A 19,513-nucleotide genomic window follows, 5' to 3' on the forward strand; every position below is an offset into this window, starting at 1 on the left:
TGAGGCCAGCCTCAAACTTGCATTCCTCCTGCCTCAACCTCCTGAGTAGCTGGGATTACAACTGCAGACCACTGTGCTTGGCTAAACCTCTATTCTTCATAAATTATCAGGTCTCAGGTACCCATAATATCAACAGAAAACAGACTAAGACAGTCTCAATATTTTCAAGACCTTCAAATAATGTATTTCCAGAGAAAAATAGACATAAGAGTTTTTAAATGGTAAATATAAAGATTTATTATAAATTCTACCATTTTTAGATACCATCTTCATTCCTAACAAAAATATGAGAATAATGAGCACTTCTGACTGTAACTTTAAAAACGAAAAGAAAAATATCAAAAGGAAAAACTAAACTTTTCCCTTTTAATTTTAGGTGGTAGCATCCATTGGATAAGTTTAGAAACTTCTAAAAGCATTAATTTCTGCTGTAAGTAGGAATTTAATTTGGCTTCCAATTCTTCATGAAACATACTGTGTCAAAATAAATGTTCTTCATCAAAAAGAACTTTACCTTCTGTGAATAGGAACTTTTAAATTTATCCTTAAAAAGTTTCCACAAATTAAAAACAGTGAAATGCTAATAAACTGGGTCACTTTCCAACTAACCCTTAAACCAAAGAGGACAGGAACCATGTGCTGCCTTCAGGAATTCTCAGCATCTAGCTCCAGAAGTAATGAGCCCCTAGCTTTGCGTTTAGATTTCACTGTGTTCCAAGGTTTTCAATCTTTTAGACTCATTCTTTCCACTGTTAGTGTTAAAGAAAGAAAATGCTAGTCTTTACAAGCTCTCTTTGAAGAGGGGATAGATTGGAAGGAGTCAGGGGACAGTTGGAATGCTGAGTAAAGGAAAGTTCAAGACAAGTCCACACTTAGTTCTGAGAACCTTGGATCTGTGGAGTGAATTGCTATGCAAAGTGGGGCATGATCACTCCTGAAGTCCCTTGAATCTTTAGTAAAGTCTACAGAAATCACACACTGCCCAGTATAACTGCACTCCTTCACACTTGAAGCTCCTTGAATCTTTGGTAGAGTCTTCTACAGAAATCCCAAACTATTAAATGTAACTGCTTTTCCTTTGGACAATAATAAGTATCAAGTCTACATGTTGGTGGGCATGGGACCAAAATGGAATTGGCCCACATGATCACGACATGCTGAGCCAACTTGGGCAGGGGAACATCTGGATCGCTTAAGGTCAATTTCAACAGACATGGAACTCACCCACATAACTTATGAACAAAACTGTTTTTAACACAGTGCACTTACACATTTATAAGTGTGCAGCCAAGTTCGAAATAAAGATGAATTGAAAAAGTTGGAAGTATATTTTGTATCTAGAAATAAATGGATACTAAAGAATTAAAATTTTCATTTTTTAAGGGAAGAGATATTCACTTTTGCCAAATGTTTACAGTGATTTGGACTGAAAGTTATAATTTTCATATGACTACATCAGTTTATTCTTCAAAATATGCAGTGTAAGGTTGACTTAAAGAACACTTGACCACATCTACTTCTCCACCTCCATTGTGCCTCCGTTGAAAGTGAATGCTAATGAAATCCTCCACAATTTCTTCTTCCATCTGAACGTTCTCCATTCCCGTCAGAAGCACTGTCCTCTTAGATAAGCCTGAAAATATCTAAGAAAGGAAAAAAGATAAATACAAAAATTTCCAAAAGTTTTTAATTCAAAACCTTTCATCCAAAAGTTGTGCTTAGTATTTTGGACTTTATCTCAGTAGAAAAAGGAAGCTGTAAGATATTTCAAAGAGAATGTCAGAGTCAGATCTGAGTTTCAGATAAAGAACTCTGGTGGCATTTTGAAGAGTGGAGGAGAGAAGGGCAGTTCAAGAGACAGACCTGTAAAGAGGTAGTCAGAGATGGATTGACATGATTTGGTGACCCGATGAGTGGTGAAGGTGAGGCAAAATCAAGAGTTATGTATGAGTTCTAGCCACCAGGACTACAAAGGTAGTGGTTCCCTCTTAGAAGGAACAGGAAGAGGGTTTGTGGTAAAAATAATGAGTCCGCTGAAAACAGCAGAAAGAATGATTTCTAATAGTTTATGATCAATAGATGCAGGAGAGAAAAGTAGCTGCATTCCACATATAAAAATAAAGGTGTTTTGTTATTATGTGAGTAATTTTCATTTAAAAAATAGATAAATAAGGCACTGCTTTATATTAAAATATTCTTTTAAAAGTCAGATTCATTCTGAGGCAAGAAAAAAATGAAGAAACTATTTTGATATCCCTCAAATAAAGGATTTGATATCCTTCAAATAGTAACAGACAAAAAATTTCCTCTCCCCTGGGGCAGGTTGGTACAGTATGTTCTCAAAATGAAATACAAGATGACTTTTTGAGCTGGGTGTGGTCATGCAGACCGGTAAGCCCAGCTGCTCAGAGGGCCAGTGTCGGCAACTTAGCAAGACCCTCATCTCAAAAAACAAACCAACAAACAAAGAAAGATGACTTTACCTGATACTTTTTCAAGTGTCTTTCTATGTATGGAGAAACAGCAACTCTATGGCAGCTTTGATTTATGTAAAGAGGATATTCTTTCTTTTTCAATATCTTGTCAACAACTAAAAGTAAACAAAAAAGTTTTTTTACTATCATAAACATTTTTAATCAAACTTAAAACTTCTTCCCCACAGAGTAATATCACTGTGAACATTGAATGGAGTGATTAATTTCTAAGTAATGTTACGATCCACAATGAGACTTCACAGTACATAATTTTTAAATGTTTCCTTCTGCCTTGAGCTATCCACTGCAGTCAATCAATGCACAGAGGGCTGATTGTTCTCAAATGGACACTGAGTTACATAAAAAACTAGTCATGCTGGGCACAGTGGCACATGCCTGTGATCCCACAGGAGGTGGAGGCCAGAGGATGGCAAATTTGAGGACAGTCTCAGCAACTTAGCAAGACCGTGTCTCAAAATAAAAAAGGCCTGCGATTGTAGTTAAGTAGGAAGAAATCCCTGGGTTCAATCCCTAGTACCACAAGAACATAAACAGTACAACAGTCATCTAACAAGATTGGAGGATTTCTGTTTGTCAAGAGGTATAAATGAGCTGGGCGTGGTGGTACATGCCTGTAATCCCAGTGACTCAGGAGCCTGAGGTAGGAGAAACAAAAGGTCAAGGCCAGTCTCAGCAATTTAGCAAGGCCTTAAGCAACTCAGTGAGACCCTGTCTCAAAATAAAAAAGTTAAAAAGGGCTGGGGATGTGACTCAGTGGTTAACGGCCCCTGGATTCCTGGGTTCAACTCCTGGTACCAAAAAAAAAAGTATAAATGAAAACTATGAATAGTACACAGTAATACACAGTAAGTTATAAGTTTATTTTACATTATACATATATATAGTAAATAACTTGGTCATTCCAGTACATGAAACTCTACAAACTGAAATAATGATGTTAACCAAAGTGGTGAGGGAAGACACTGAGTGTCATCTAGAAAAAGTGAAGACAAATAACAAAAATTCATCAGTTTTCTCCAACATAAAGAATAGAAAGGATGGTCTGGTCTTTTTAGTAGCATATTTTTCCTAAAGTAGAGAAAGGTAGTACGTCAAAACTAGATAAGGTTTAACGGAAACAATTCTTGAGAACCCACAACCACCTTTTAAAAAATCCCTCTCATAAGTCCACCTTGAGTTGGCAGTATGGTACAACGGTTAGGAGTAGAGGTCCTTCTTGGTGAGGATATGAAGTTGGAACCCTGGAGCACTGCTTGAAGGAATGTAAAATGGTATGAGAGGTATGGAAAACATCATGGCAATTCCTCACAACGTTACCAGACTTACCATATGATCCAGCAATTCCTTTTGCAATAACATATCCAAGAAAATTGAAAGTAGGGACTTGAATAGATATTTGCACACCAATATTCATAGAAGCATTATTCTCAACAGCCAAAAGGTGAAATCGACCCAAGTGCCCACCAACAGATGAATGGACACACACACACACACAGGCATAACAGAATACTGTTCAGCTTAATTAGTGAAATTCTGACTATAATATAATACAGATAAACCTGGAAACACTATACTAAACTAAGTATAGTGAACTAAGTCAGACACAAAAAGACTAACAATGTATTATGATTTCACTTATTCAGAATAGGCATTTTCATAGAGAAAGAAAGGAGAACTCTGGTCACCAGGAGTTAAAGAGTATGTAAGAAAAAGATCTTGTTTAATGGGGACAGAATTTCAGCATGGGATGATGAAAACATTCTGGAGATGGATAGTGGTGATGGTTGTACAACATTGTGAATGTACTTGATGCCACTAAATTAGATACTTAAAATGGTTAAAATGATTAATTTTATATTATGTATACTTGATCATCATTTTTAAAAAACGTTTTAAAATTGCAGGCCCTACATCAAATAGATATGCTTCAGTTCTGACTCTGCTATTTATTAGCTATGTGGCCTAAGGTTTCCTGCTTCTTGAAGCCTCAGTTTTCTTTTCAGCAAAATGGGTACAACTACAGTATTCACATCATAAATTGTTATGATGATTCTATGAAGACACAGCTGTGAAGTACCCAGAATATGCATAATAATGCATACATAAGTCTCTTGTGGATTGTTCTTAATATAAGAGATGGACCAGCTAACATCAAGCAGATAAAATGAATACAAGAATTTAAAAACTTAAATATGGATCCTTAACTACTGAAATTTCTACCAAGTTATGATTCATTTCTAAGACTTCTTCCATTTGGATCTCTAGTTAACTACAAAACACCCCACTGTCAGGCACAGTGGCACTTTCCGTAATTCTGTCTATTCAGGAAGCTGAGGCAGGAGGATCACAAGTTCAAGGCCAGCCTGGGCAACTTAGTGAAACCATGTCTTCAAATTAAAAATAAAAAGGACAGGGCTGGGGATATAGTTCAGTTGGTAGAGTGCTTGCCTCACAAGCACTAAGGCCCTGGGTTCAATCCCCAGCACTGCAAACAAAAATAAAATAAAAAGGACAGGATGTACTTCAGTGATTGACAGAGCAACCCTGGGTTCAATCCCCAGAGAAACACACACAAAAAAAGTCCTAAATTTCATCCAAAGGCCCAGAGAAATGTCTAGAAATACACATAACTAACCATAACTAATTTTGAGGAAATGCTTTACTTTTTACTAAATTTATGCTCTCAATGCAGTATTTCAATTTTTTAAGATATACCTATTACATTGGTATGAAAAAAATTTAATCAATTTTTTTTAATTATATAGTTGGATTTCTATAAACCCAGGAGAAGCCCAAGCATTTCACCAACAAGAGCAAGAGTATTTTGAGTATTTTACATTCAGAATCACTTGAACATATTTTAAAAAGCAACTTAGAATCTTTTCTTTTCAGTCTTAAGTATGTAAACCTTCCTAATGTGATCTGGTAAAAGTTCATTTCTTTCTTTTTCTTTTGTGGTTGTATGAGATTCAGGGGATTGAACCCAGGGCCCCACACATGCTAGGTAAACTCTACTGCAAGCACTGAGCTACACTGCAGACCTTTTTTTTTTTTTATTTTAAGACAGGATCTTCCTAAATTGCCCAGGCTGGTGCAAACTTGCAATCCTCCTGCCTCAGCTTCCTGAGTTGCTGGGATTACAGGCATGCACCAAAACACCTGTCTAATAAAAATTCATTCTATCAGAAAAAAAGAATAAATGTCTAGCTCATCTTTTCTGGAATAGATTTCCTCTACCTGGTAAGACCTTTGTCAGTAATAATGTATAAGATGAAAAAGAGAGTTGTTATTTTTTTGATTTTTGGTTTTGGTTTTGTTAATTTGGGGATGCTAGGGATTGACCCCAGAGGTGCTCTACACTGAGCTATATCCCCAGCCCTTTTTTTCTCATTTTGAGACAGGGTTCACTAAGTTGCTTAAGACATCGCTAAGTTGCTGAGGTTGGCCTCAAACTTTGTGATTCTCCTACCTCAGCCTCCTAAGTTGCTAAAGAGAGAGTTTTACATATTTTATATTATACTTATAATTTATATTAAATATATTATTTACATATATATTCATATTAAATGTTATGTTTAAATTGCTGTCATACCCACTGTGCGTTCTCAGGAAAGTTCATTATCTTTTCTGGACCTGTTTCCTCATCAGTAAAATAAATATATCACCTACTTCCAGAGACATGGTAAGGATCAGAAGAGATAATACATACAGTGTCAGGATACAGTGTACATACAGTGCCATGCCTGATGCATGATCTTATGATTTAAGATTCATGGTAGTATTATTTGGAGTAACATTAACATTCTCAGCAGTACTCAAGAAATCATTTTAACCTTTAATAAGGTTAAGAAAAATCCTCAATTATCATGATAATGATAATTGAAATTAGAAATAAAAGAAGTAGAATAGGAATACTTTCAGAAATGGCAAAAAATTATTAAGTGACAGAGTATTGAAGATTTTCAGTGTGCAAGGGACTACCTCCAGCTTCCACAAATGTGACCACGGCACTTCGGGATTGCTTGTCATAATTCACGCTTTCCACCTCTCCACCTCCATGTCTGGATTTGCAAAAGCTCAGCTCTAGCTTGTCTCTCATCTGATCTTCAGGCAATTCATCAGGAATTTCAGTAACACTGATCTTCATTTTAGAAACTTCTACATGAACCTGGGAAATAGTTTCATGGTTGGAAATACGGATGAGAAAAGTGCCCATGTTCAACAGAATTCCGAAAAGCTTTAATTACTGTGCTACCTGGAATGTGACTCCTGTGTTCAGTGGAACTGGATTGGCCATCACCTCCACACTGAAATTCTCTATCTTCACACGATGTTTCCCCATTGTTATCACATTTTGTGCAACTGAAAAATAATTTGGGAAGTATTAGTTTCTAATTTTCAAAAGGTTTTGTTCTTATTTAAGAATAAATGATCACAAATGTTTCAAATGTCTTTAATATTAAGCGATCTAATTTTAACATTTTTCTTGGGATTTCCAAATGAAAATGGTCTTGTCACCAAAGCAGGATATATTAATATTGCAATACAGCAGCAAAAACAACAGTGCAGAAATCCTCAAGTTCCAGATTCATCTTAAGGGATCAATCTTTTATCTCTTAAGAGACACGCCCAATGATAATCCTCTAGGCATTCATATATTATTCATATATTTTTTCCATTCAGTTACACACACTTCTTTCCATTGTTGACAGTGTTACCAGAGAATTCCTCTAGCTCAGCCAGAAATTCTCCCATGTTGAGTAAGCTAGGAAAACTCCTGCAGGCCAATGTCATTTTTCCAATTAATATTAACTGTATTTAATTTTATCATTTGTCAATCCCATGTTATTAGCACCATGGAAATACATTTTTGTCTCTATCTTCACAAGGATAACATAATAAAAACCATATACACTTGCATATCACAGTGAGAACTTTTTGTTTTGTTTGGGGACTTTGAGGGCCATATTTAATGAGGAATTCTATTTTACTAAAATGCTCTTGAAATCATTCTTTTGAAAAGTAGAGTCCCAGTATACCAATTGCAAAGCTGTCAGTCTAATTTATTCACACAAATGGGAGAGGTTCAGTAATATACTTATGCCCAAAACATTAAAAATCTAAAGACCAACTATATGCCAGTTTAAAATGTATGTGAGTAGGTGTTTCATTTTTAATTGTGACATGAGTTTATAGCAGTTCAGTTGTTGCTATTTGGAGCTGCTTCTTCTAATTTATCATGAAGATAAGAGATGTTCACTCTCTGTCTCATAAACCTCACTGTGTTTATGACAACCAGATAGCACATCACAGCTGGAGGGAGACAGAAACAGGGCTAGAAGGCAGGGCGTTGTCATGTGGGAATTCAGACTCACTGTACCACAATATGACTTTATAACTTGGATGATTTTTTTTTTTTTTTTTGCTAATGGCAACAGATGACAATTACAGAAAACATCAATGAAGTAATACTCAGATGATCCTCTTTCCCTTCACTCCCCCAAACCCCCAACATCTGGTGATCTGACGCAACAGAGAGGGACCACTTATGTCTCAACTTCTATGACTCTCACAGCCAGAAGCCAACTTCTGTATCATTGTGTTTAGATCTAGCACTGCCCCAGGAGATCAGGGCCTCAAAGCCATGTCAAGGGTGGAAACAGTGACGTGGCTACAGCTGAAGAAAATCCTAATCCCAGCATTTCCAGGTAATGGCAATGCTGAAATGAAACCTGGCTCAGAATCCTCCTTTAGTCTGCCAGTTCCATCTAACACTGCCCACTGCCAGTGTGGCTCCTGGCCTCCACTTGTCCTCAGCTGCAGTGGTGGCTCCAGCGTAAACAGAAGCACCCTGGCATGGGTGGGGGGATGTGCATCATCTGAGCATTCACCTACCTTCTGGAAAATCTTTCCTGTCAACATTTATTTTTAGGATACTATGATAGGACCAGGAGTCAGGAGATAGGGGTTACAATCCTGAGTCTCTGAATATAAGCATTGAATGGCCCTGAAGACCACCTGGTCCCATCCTATAGTTTCACAAATACCAGAATAAAGGCCAGTTGGGCAACCTGTTCAGAGGAACGTTGGTCCAGTAGAAATTACACAGGCATTCAGGGTTTGGTTCTCAGCTATGCAAATTATTATCTGTCTAGACCTTGAGCAAGTCCCTTCTCTAAGCTTTTGTTTCCTTATCTGAAAAATTCCTAATGTACAGCAGTACTAACAGCCAACATTTATTAAGTGTCCATTATGTATCAGACACTGTGCTAGGTAACCTATCAACACTTCTCACATAATACTCAAAGCAACTCCATGATGTAGGAGCTACCACAAAGCCTGTCGTAAAAACCTGAGGTTTAGAAAGAACTCACACCAAATCTTACCTCTAGGAAGAGACAAAGCTGGCACTCAGCCGGAGCCTCCTCCAGAAGTTCCCTCAGCCCTGAACAGGGGCCCACACCATGGCAGACTTAGTAAACCTCAGGTCCTATCCCAAATCACCCACTCCCTGGCTCTTTCCATTCACTGGTTAAGTGCCCTTAGGAAAATCACTTACACATTCTCGGAATCTGTGTTCTTGCCTATAAAATATAAATAATAGCAATCCTATTCTGCCCTGTTTAGAGTTGTGTGAGTATAAAATGAGATGATATCTATGAGAACACTTTGAGAATTTTAGAGCTCTATTACCTTAAAACATTATTACTATTCTCATCATTCAAAGGAAGCACATGGAAGAGAAAGAAGCTGTTATGGGGCATCACAACACCTTTATTTCAATCCCAGAGTCATCATTTCTGAATGAGTAGCAAATACTGATCCTTTAATATTATTGTACATACGAAATTATAAGCATGTAATGTCTACATCCTATTATGATTTGGATCTGAAATGCCCCTCAAAAGCTCATGTGTTGAAGGATCGGTCCTCATGCAGCAATGTTCAGAGGTAGGTCCTTGAGAGGCCAGGCTCAACCCTTGTGAACGAATTAATCCATTTAAGGATCCATAGCTGAATGGGTTATCAGAAGGTGGAGGAATGTTTAGGAGGTGGGGCCTAGTTGGAGGAAGCAGGTGTGTGTCTTCAAAGAGTATATTTAACCCCCATCCCCTCTGTCTTTACTTCTTGGCCATCATGAGGTGAGCATCTCTGGTCTTGCCATGATGTCCCACCTCACCACACGCCCAGAAACAAGTGACCAACGGACTGAAACCTCCAAACCTATAAGCCAAAATAAATCTTTCCTCCTTTAAGTGGATTTCTCTCAGGTATTTGTCACAGTGATGAAAGCCAATGAACACACTTAATGTCTTATAGTCAGTTTTCTCATAAAATGGGGATATTATATCTGCTTCAGAGTATCACTACAAGGAAGAGAATAAATATTATGTGTAAATATTGTAAAGCAATAACCAAATATCTACCAAAGATCTTTCAAAGTCCCAGTGCTCTCCAGAGGTAACACGGTCATAATTTTCTTCCTTTTTTTTTTTTTTTTAAGATGAATCATACCCTCAAAGGGGAATGAAGGGAAGGGAAGGGGAATGGGAATCAGAAAGACAGTAGAATGCATCAGACATAACTTCCTATGTTCATATTTGAATACAGGACCAGTGAAACTCCACATCATGTACAACCACAAGAATGGGATCCTAATCAGAATAGGTCAGATTCCATGTATGTATAATATGTCTAAATATACTCTACTGCCATGTATATCTAAAAAGAAAAAATAAAAAATTTTTAAAAATAATAAAATATATCCAAAAAGGCAGAATAGTTAGATTTCAGGGGGAAAAAAATGGTTTTGCTTTAATTATTAAAGATTTTTCTTTTTCTTTTTTCTTAAAAAAAAAAAAAGATTAGTCATACCTTCTTCTTCTTCAAAGGTGATCAGTGCTTGTCCTTTTTGTATCTCATAAGGCACGTGTGATTTCACTTGAAATGAACAAGAAATATTTGAAAACTGGCTAACATTCTCAGGAGTCTCTAGTGATGTGAATTTCATCTTTGTTTCAGAAATATCCTCTTCGATCTAATTCAAATAGAATGTTTGATTAAAATCAAGGTAAGAAATAACTTAAGTCCCTCCAATGACAATATGATTTGGTCAGCCAATAATTCATTCTCCAGTGATTTTAGAACCTCACAGAATATTGACTGTGGATTTATTTAACATCTTTACTAATTGCTTTTCCCCTGCAAGTACTCAGTAATGTAATCAAATACTGATCCTTTAATAGCATTTCACAAATGAAATTATAAATACATAATCCACTCACTTTTTCTAGTCAATATTTAAACTGGTCAGCATTGTATAGTGTTCCATTCTAAAGCCCACATCATTCAAGTAGATAAGGACTTTCTAAAATAAGTGTGCCAATAATGCACTATCTCACAAGGGAATCATTAGATAACATGTTTAATTTCACTGCAAAGAAGCATGAAATATAGGACCAGGCATAATACGGTTATTTTTATGACAAACCAAAGACTACTGAATTATATGATAGAAAATTTATCACATTTAAATTCCACCTTCCCCAAACACCTATCTATCAACTTTGTAAGCATTACCACAACATTGGTTTATAAAAAAGCTAAGGGATACTATCAACAAGACTCAGCTCAGTGGTTAAGTGCTTGCCTAGCATACACAAAGCCCTGCCTTCAATTCCCAGCACTACAAGGTGGGGATGGAGGGGAAGAATTGTAATCTGCAGGATAAAGTTAGGTGGTTTTATTTAACTATTTAAAATCATTGGGATTTGCCTAGCACACACAAGGCACTGGGTTTGAACCCTAGCACAGCAATAATTAATGAATTAAACAAGGGCTGATGTAGCTCAATGACAGAGTTCTTGTCTATCATGCTCAAGGATCTGGGTTGGATCCTCACATCATAAAAATAAAAAACAAAATCACTGGGATCAACAGACATACACAACATTCATAAATGCACAAAATGAGTTACATGTTCACATTTCTATTTCCCATGGTTATTTTACATTCCTGTTTCTCATGGTTACTTTGCATAAAAGGTATATTACTAAAGATTAAAAGCATTCACTGAATCATTTGATCTAATCTTACACTTATTTTATATCTTGACACCTAACTTTAGTACAATTTCTGATTACTGGCTAGGCACCATGGCACATGCCTATAATCCCACCAATTCGGAAGGCCGAGGCAGGAGTACCACAAATTCAAGGCCAACCTCAGCAACTTAGCAAGGCCTAAAGCAACTTAAAGAGATACTGTCCCAAAATAAAATATAAAAAGGACTGGGGGTGTAGCTCAGTGGTAAAGCGCCCCTTTGATTTAATCTCCCGTACCATTAAAAAAAAAAAATCTGATTACCATAGGCTAACCAAAAAAATCTGTATGCAGGGTAGAGTGGCTCATGCCTATAATCCTATCTACTCCAAAGGCTGAGGCAGGAGGATCACAATTCAAGGACAGCCTGGGAAACTTAGTGAGACCCCGTCTCAGAAATAAAATAAAAAGAGCTGTGGGGAAAGGGGTGACCTGGGGATATGGCTCACAGGTAGAGCCATAGCCTAGCATGGGCAAGGTCCTGGCTTCTGTCCCCATCAACATACACACACACACCTGCAATGTCTGTGGCGGGAGTGTTTTCTCAGGATACTCTCAGAAGGCAAGAGCTTTCCAGAGTGACAGTGAGAAAGCCCAGTACTAGTCCTGACCACCCTGTGGCAGAGAATAACTCACTTAATCCCTCTTGATCTCAATTTAGGTGCCTGCAAAGTGGTCCACTGGGCTGGCTGGTTTCTAAAGGTCTTTGATCTGGTCCCGGTCTGAGAAGTAACCAGAATCCTAACCATCTTTTGCAGGAAGTCATCCATCTCATGAACAGGAGGGACTTCACATCCCCTTCAAGTTCCCCCACCTCAAATCCCTGCCCCACTCAACTCCCTATCTCCTGTTTCAACAATAAAATGACAATGTTTTTCATTTTTTAACTATCTGGGCTGTTAAGAAGAAAAGAGAAGTGAAAGTTATATCTAATTCAAATACAGGGAAATTTAGGAGAGAATCTAAATGGTAAAGATTAATAGAAGTCCAACTTTTCAAACTAAAATTCATCGAAATAATTAGCCATAAGGAGGATAATAAATGGGGTCAGTGAGAAGACCATCACTTTATTTGCCTTTGTAAATTTTGTTCATTTTTTTGGTTTTGTAAGTTCTATTAAAGTGTATATAAGTAATAGAAAAGTGCATGTATCTTCCAGTCAACCTGGCACACACCTGTAATCCCAGTGACCTGGGAGGATGAGGCAGGAGGATTCCAAGTTTGAGCCTAGTTGGACAACTTAGTGAGAACTTGTCTCAAAATAAAAAGAGCTGGGGTAGTTCAGTGGTAGAGCATCTCTGGGTTCAGTCCCCACTACCCAAAAAGAAAAGTGCACATACCATAAGTAAATATCAGGATAAAATCACAAAAGGTAACACACTGTGTGACTGGTACCCAGAATATGACAACACCCCAGAAACGCTCTTGGGTTTCCACAGGGGTCTTACCTGCTTTTGAAGGTAACCACTAGCCTAATTCTGAGCATCCTGCTTTTGTACGTTATTTAAATGGAAACAAATGGTATACCCTTGTTGTGGTTTGGATATGAGGTGTCCCCCAAAAGCTCCTATGCAAGAATGTTTGGAGGTGAAATGATTAGATTGTAAGAGCTGTAACTAAACAGCCCATCCTAGTTTGAATGGACTGATGGGTTATACCTGTAGGAAGGTGGGGCATGGCTTGAGGAGGTGGGTCACTAGGGTTGTGCCCTGGAAGGGTGCATCTTCCTGAGGCCCCTTCCCCTCTCTCATCTTCCTGGCTGCCATGAGGTAAGCAGCTTTTCTCCACCATGTCCTTTGCCATGTATTCTGCCTCACCTCGGGCCCAAAGCTATGGAGTTGGCCCACCATGATCTAAATCTCTGAAACTATGAGACCAAATAAACTTTCCCTCCTCTAAATTGTTCTTGTAGGGTATTTTGTGACAGGGATGAAAAGTTGATTACCAACCCTCCTCTGTCTTTTCTGATCAACAGCATGTTTATGAAATTCATCTGTCTCGTTTTATATAGTTGTGGTCTGGTCATTTTCATTGCTGTGTAGTATTCAATTGTGTGAATATACCCTAATAATTCATTCTACTATAGAAGAACATTTAGGTTGTTTTTGGTGTTATGAATGTTTTTAAAATAAATTTTGCATAATTGCATCACTTTTTCTGTAAAGTACATGTCCAAAAAAATGTGAAACATAAAATAGAGTACCTGGAAGTCTTTCACGGCCTCTTGTAACTCAGCTTCAAGCTTTTGAATCTCCTCCTTTAAATGGATATTTTCCTTTGTGATTTCATCAATTAATCCCTAGAAAATATCAAATAGTACTCTCAAAGTTTAATAGACCCTGAGCTCGTTTTTCTAAATTAATGAAAAATGCTAAATTTCCCCACCCTGAGCAAGATGAAGAAAGGCAATAGACAATCTCAGAATTAATTATGCCCACATGAATAATATCTTCATTGAATATTTACTTTATCACCAGTGATTCTGATAACACTTCCAATTTTTTCATTTCCCTAATATGAATAAGGATACTGCTGTTCACTCAGGACCAAATTCAGAGACATTTTTATAATTGAGGCAGGGATTGAGACTAGTTCCCTTCCTTGATCTTTGTGACTACTATATGATTTTTAAATTACACCATAACTGTCAACATGTTATTCTGGGGCAATATTTTTTAAAAATTAGCTGTGATTCCCATAGTCCACAGCTGTCTTAAAAGGTCAAACACATGGCCTTGGGTAACAGGCTTGTTAAACTACCCGGGCCTCTGCTCCTCTTGAGTTAGATCAGGTAATCGCTAACTAATCTTTTAAATCCCAGGTACAAATCCAAGGAATGAGGAAGTGCATGAGAAGGCAGCTAATGTTTAAATTATGTAAGAGAAAGATTAAAAATGAGATTCTTCTTAGAAGGCTTAAATAACACAACAAAAATTTTTAAAACACAATTTCCAAAAATGTTGGATCCTAATAGCTTCCCAAATGCAAGCTAATGTTGGACAAAGATATATAAAACATGCTCTACTGAAAAACTAAAAATTAAATATTTATTAATACCTAGTCATTTTCCTTTTTACCTGCTTTTTTTGTTCATCTTTCATCAGTTCTTCATCTGTCCAATGTTCCTTAAAAAGTTGTTTGTTGTTGTCTTTATCAGCTTCCATGATTCCTTAATTATTAAAAATCTTAAAAAAAAAAAAATTTCAGGACTGAGGATGTAGTTCAAAGGTAGAATGCCTACCCAGCATGTGCCGAATCCTGGGTTCAACCTCCAGCACCATAAAAATAATAATACTAATAATGAGAAGAAGAAGAAAAAGAAGAAGACGACAGGACAATGAAGGGGGAGAAGGCGAAGAAGAAGAAAAAGAGGAGGAAGAAGAAAGAAAGAAAGAAAAAAAAGAAAGAAACAAAAAGGAAGGAAGGAAGGAAGGAGGGAGGGAGGAGAAAAAATTTAATTTAAAGTACTTTTTAAATAGTACATATACACGCAAGTTGAAGAAGAAACAACTTTTACTCTTATGAAAGAAACATTCCTTCTTTGCTATATCTTTTTTCATATCATCAAAGTCTCTATTATGTAGCTTATATCCAAACGAAATCTATATTTCAAATAATTTTCACAGCTATAAATATACAAAAAATTATTAAAATCATCGCTTTTCAGCTCAAGGATATATGGAAAATAATGGGTATTAACATTCTTTAACAGTTCACATCCCAATTATAATACTATGCTCCATTTTAAAAGACTAGTATTTTGATCTTCTGATCGTTTTAAAGGTTTTGATTTAAACATGTTATTCTTCCTATTGTACTTCCCCAAAATAAACTGAGTATAAAGGCCCCCCACACACTTTTTTTCTCTACACAGGTGATCTCACCTGGAGTTTTTATAAACCCTCACTGGGTCAATAAACTTGGATGGGATGAAAATTTGTGTATTTTAAAAACTTCTAACTGAAAATTAGTATTCTTTTCAAGTATAAATATAGGCAACTATGGTAGTATTTATACTACCTTTGACAAAGTCATAGTAGAAAGTATTATAATTGTTGCAAATATGCTGAAATATTGTTTTTAACATAGTTTCTACAGTAGTTATTAAACTCACTGATACGCCTTGTGAAATACTATAATGTATCCATACATCTTAGTATGTCAAAAGTTTGCTTAAATATTCTGATAAATATGTTTCAATATAACTGGTCTTCTTTGTCAATTAAGAATGTGAAGAAAGAACCTAGAGAATGAGAGAAAATCTTTGCTAGCTAAGCTTCTGACAGGAGTAATATCCAGAGTACTATCAAAAAACTTAACATCAAAAAAAACCAAGTACCCCAATTAATTAATGAGCTCAACAGATATTTCTCAAAAGAAGAAATACAATTGACCAATGAATACATGAAAAACTGTTCAACATCATTAGCAATTACGGAAATGCAAATCAAAACTACACCGAAATTTCATCTCACTCCAGTTAAAATGGCAGCCATGAAGAATACAAAAAATAACTGGGTGCTGTAGCAAACACCTATAATCCCAGCAACTCAGGAGGCTAAAGAAGGAAGATTGCAAGTTCAAAGCCAGTCTCAGCAATGTAGCAAGGCCTTGTTTCAAAATAAAAATAAAAAAATAAAAAGGGCTGGGGATGTAGCTCAGTGGTTAAGCACCCCTGGGTTCAATCCCAAATACCAAAAAAAAAAAAAAAAAAAAAAAGAATAGAAACAATTGGGGCTGGGGAGATAGCTCAGTTGGTAGAGTGCTTGCACTGCAAGCACAAGTCCCTGAGTTCGATCCCCAGCACCACAAAAAAAAAAAAAAAAGAAACAATAGGGACTGGGATTGTGGCTCAGTGGTAGAGCACTTGCCTAGCACTTGAAGGCACTGAGTTCAATCCTCAGCACCACAAAAAAAATAAATAAATAAAATAAAGGACGATCAACATCAAAAAAAAACAGAAAGAAAGAAAGAAAAAGAAACAATAATACATGCTGGAGAGGATGTGGAGGAAAAGGAACAATTTACACTGTTGGTGGGATTGTTAATTTATACAACTATGAAAATCAGTATGGAGGTTCCTCAAAAGAATAGAATGGAACTACCATATGACCGACCTATATCACTTCTCAGTATTTATCCTAAAGAATTAAAGTCAGTCTACTATAATGATACATGCATACCCATGTTTATGCAGCACAATTCACAATGGTCAAACTATGAAACCAGTGTAGGTGTCCATCAACAGATGAATGGAATAAAGAAAATATGGTATATATACACAATGGGGTTTTACTCGTCATAAAGAAGAATGAAATTATGTTATTTGCAGGAAAATGGGTGGAACTTGAGAATATTATGTTAAGTCAAATAGGTCAAACTAAGAAGGTCAAGAGTTGTATGTTTTCTCTCATAGGTGGAAGCTAGAGAGGAAAAAGGAAAAGAGAGGGACAGGGGTGAGGGGATCTTATGAAAATCAAAGGAAGATCATTACAGGAGAAGAAAGGGACCAGGGGAGGGAAAGGGGAAATAACTAGGGAATGACACTGGCCAAATTATACTGTAACTTGTTGCACATGTATAAATAAGTAACAATGAATTCCACTCTTATGTACAATTATAATACACCAATAAAAATGAAAAAGAAAAAAATTGATTTCCTTTGTTAATCTATGTATTTTATACACTTAAAAAACTTCATTTTTTATTTGGAAGACAGGTGTGGTGGTACAAGCCTGGAATTCATTATACTAGGGAGGCCAAGGCAAGAAAACCACCAGTTCAAGGCCAACCTCAGCAACTTGGTGAGATTCTGTCTCAAATAGAAAACAAAGAAGAGATATGGATATAGTTCAGTGATAAAGCTCCCCTGGGTTCAATCCCCAGTACCAGCAAAAAAAAAAAAAGAAAAAAGGAGGCCCATAGGTTTTGCCACTCTAGCAAAGGAGTAATGACATTAAAAAAAGGGCGAAGACCAGTCAGTCTACACAGTTACTGAGGTGAAAAATTACTAGATTGTATGCTACAAGGGATATTATGACTGTCTTTCTGGTTTTAGATGCACCTTAATAATCAGTCTGCTATATAATTTTCCAAGACTGCAAATGGTTAAATTCTCAGTATTTTTGAAAAAAGAATTATTTCTTTTTAAAAATAAAAGACAGAATGGCATGGTGGTACATGTCTATAATCTAAGCAACTAGAGAGGCTAAGGCAAGACAATTCCAAGATCAAGGCCATCCTGGACAACTTAGCAAGACTCTGTCTCAAAATAAAAAATAAGAAGGTAGAGGGATACAGGTCACTGATAGAGCACCCCCAGGTTCAGTTCCTTAGTTATATATATATTATGTGGTTATGTAGAAGCACACTATACACACACACACACACACACACACACACACACACATATATTTTTTTTAGCAAAAAATTAGTCTTGCCTTAGTTTACCCAGCCTGAATACAGGAATGTAAGAAAAACAGAGGGTCACATAGCACTCAGAACTTGGTTTCTAATACTATCTCCAATAAAATGTTTTCTTTTTTTTTTTTTTTTTTGTGGTGCTGGGGATCAAACTCACAACCTTGTGCTTGCAAGGCAAGTACTCTACCAACTGAACTATCTCCTTAGCCCTCCAATAAAATGAACCAAGGTTCCTTAAATCAATGATTAATTTTAGGTCTGGGACAGGAAATCTATAAGATAAGCCTGAAATATCTTTTGTCACTCTGTGAGCTCAGTTCACCCTATTACATGTTACATGACTTTGATTTATCTTATTATTTACTTTAATTATCTCATTGTGGTGACATCTTCTAGGCATCCAGACTTTGATTTCTAATGCTATTCTCCACTCAAGAGGAGCCAAGCAAGGCTCTTTGTAGAAATGACTGCTCCCAGGACAGGGACAGAAAAACTACAAGATGTGCCTGGGACATCTTGTGATGCCAAGAAGCAAGGAAATGCTTAAAGAATGATGAGGACATATTGAAAGGACACAGGATTCAGCTTTAGTTGGTTTTCACCAACTAAACCTGGGAATAAATTAGGGATTAAAATAAATAATTGTAGGGCTGGGGAGATAGCTCAGTTGGTAGAGTGCTTGCCTTGCAAGCACAAGGCCCTGGGTTCAATCCCCAGCACCGCAAAAAATAAATAAAAAAATAAATAATTGTAGTAACGACTAAAGCCATTGAGTAAAAAACAGAACTGAGTCAAAACCTAAGTAAATAAATTTAAAAATTGAAATTTTGGTAAAGAAAGAAATATTTAGTTAGTTTCAAAATACTTCCCAACAAAATACTTATTAATTTCAAAGGGGAAAAAGAGTAGCTCATAGTGGAGAAGCCTGGCAAATATCACCATATTGAGATAATTTAAATAATGGGATAAATCAATATCATGTAACATGAAATAGATGCCCGAAAATCACAGTGTGACTTTGATGATATTCCTGCCAACAAGGCATCATCTAAATCTAAGCATAAGAAAATATCAAACAAATTCAAATTTAGGCACATTCTACAACCAACTGGCCTGTTCTCTTAAAAAGTGTCAAGTTCATGAAAGCCAAGTTAAAACAGAGAAACTTCTAGACTAAAGGAAACTAAAGACTATCATAACTAAATGCAATCCATGATTCTGATATTGGGACAACTGGTGAAAACTGAATTTAATATAATGATTAGATGGTAGCAAATATCACTATTAATTTCATGATTTTGAATTGTGGTTATGTAGAAGCACACTTTTTTTTAGGAAATATATACCACAGTGATAGGTACAAATATCATAGTCATAGGTCATCAAGTTAGAAATTGGCAAATAGTTCAGGAAAAACAAGTTGTTCTACTGTACTTCAAACTTTTCTGTTAAGTTTGAGATGGTCTGAGATGAGAAGTACACACATTTTTTAA

The 19,513-nt window shown here is 36.4% G+C and overlaps 1 protein-coding gene across 1 annotated transcript; it reads right to left on the bottom strand.

The window, feature by feature from the left end:
- Window positions 1–200: 200 nt before the first annotated feature.
- On the bottom strand, window positions 201–14,776 carry NMI (N-myc and STAT interactor). Its single transcript, XM_079134475.1, has 7 exons — window positions 14,675–14,776; window positions 13,801–13,896; window positions 10,371–10,533; window positions 6,751–6,857; window positions 6,477–6,663; window positions 2,484–2,590; window positions 201–1,643 (listed from the first exon to the last, which is right to left on the bottom strand). Exons 1-7 carry the CDS (start codon window positions 14,759–14,761, stop codon window positions 1,461–1,463), a joined length of 930 nt encoding a protein of 309 aa, XP_078990601.1. The 5' UTR covers window positions 14,762–14,776; the 3' UTR covers window positions 201–1,460.
- Window positions 14,777–19,513: the final 4,737 nt, after the last annotated feature.

This window comes from Sciurus vulgaris, assembly GCF_902686455.1.
Source record: "Sciurus vulgaris genome assembly, chromosome: 3".
Lineage (NCBI taxonomy): Eukaryota > Metazoa > Chordata > Mammalia > Rodentia > Sciuridae > Sciurus > Sciurus vulgaris.

Bases quoted from the DNA above. Each gene is read 5' to 3' on its own strand.
- NMI (XM_079134475.1), bottom strand. From the start codon at position 14,761: ATGGAAGCTGATAAAGACAACAACAAACAACTTTTTAAGGAACATTGG. The intron at 10,534-13,800 runs GTACTCTATTTT...TATTTGAATTAG, and splicing joins AGGCCGTGAAAGACTTCCAG to ATCGAAGAGGATATTTCTGA. The intron at 1,644-2,483 runs GTAAAGTCATCT...TTCCTTTCTTAG, and splicing joins GACACTTGAAAAAGTATCAG to ATATTTTCAGGCTTATCTAA.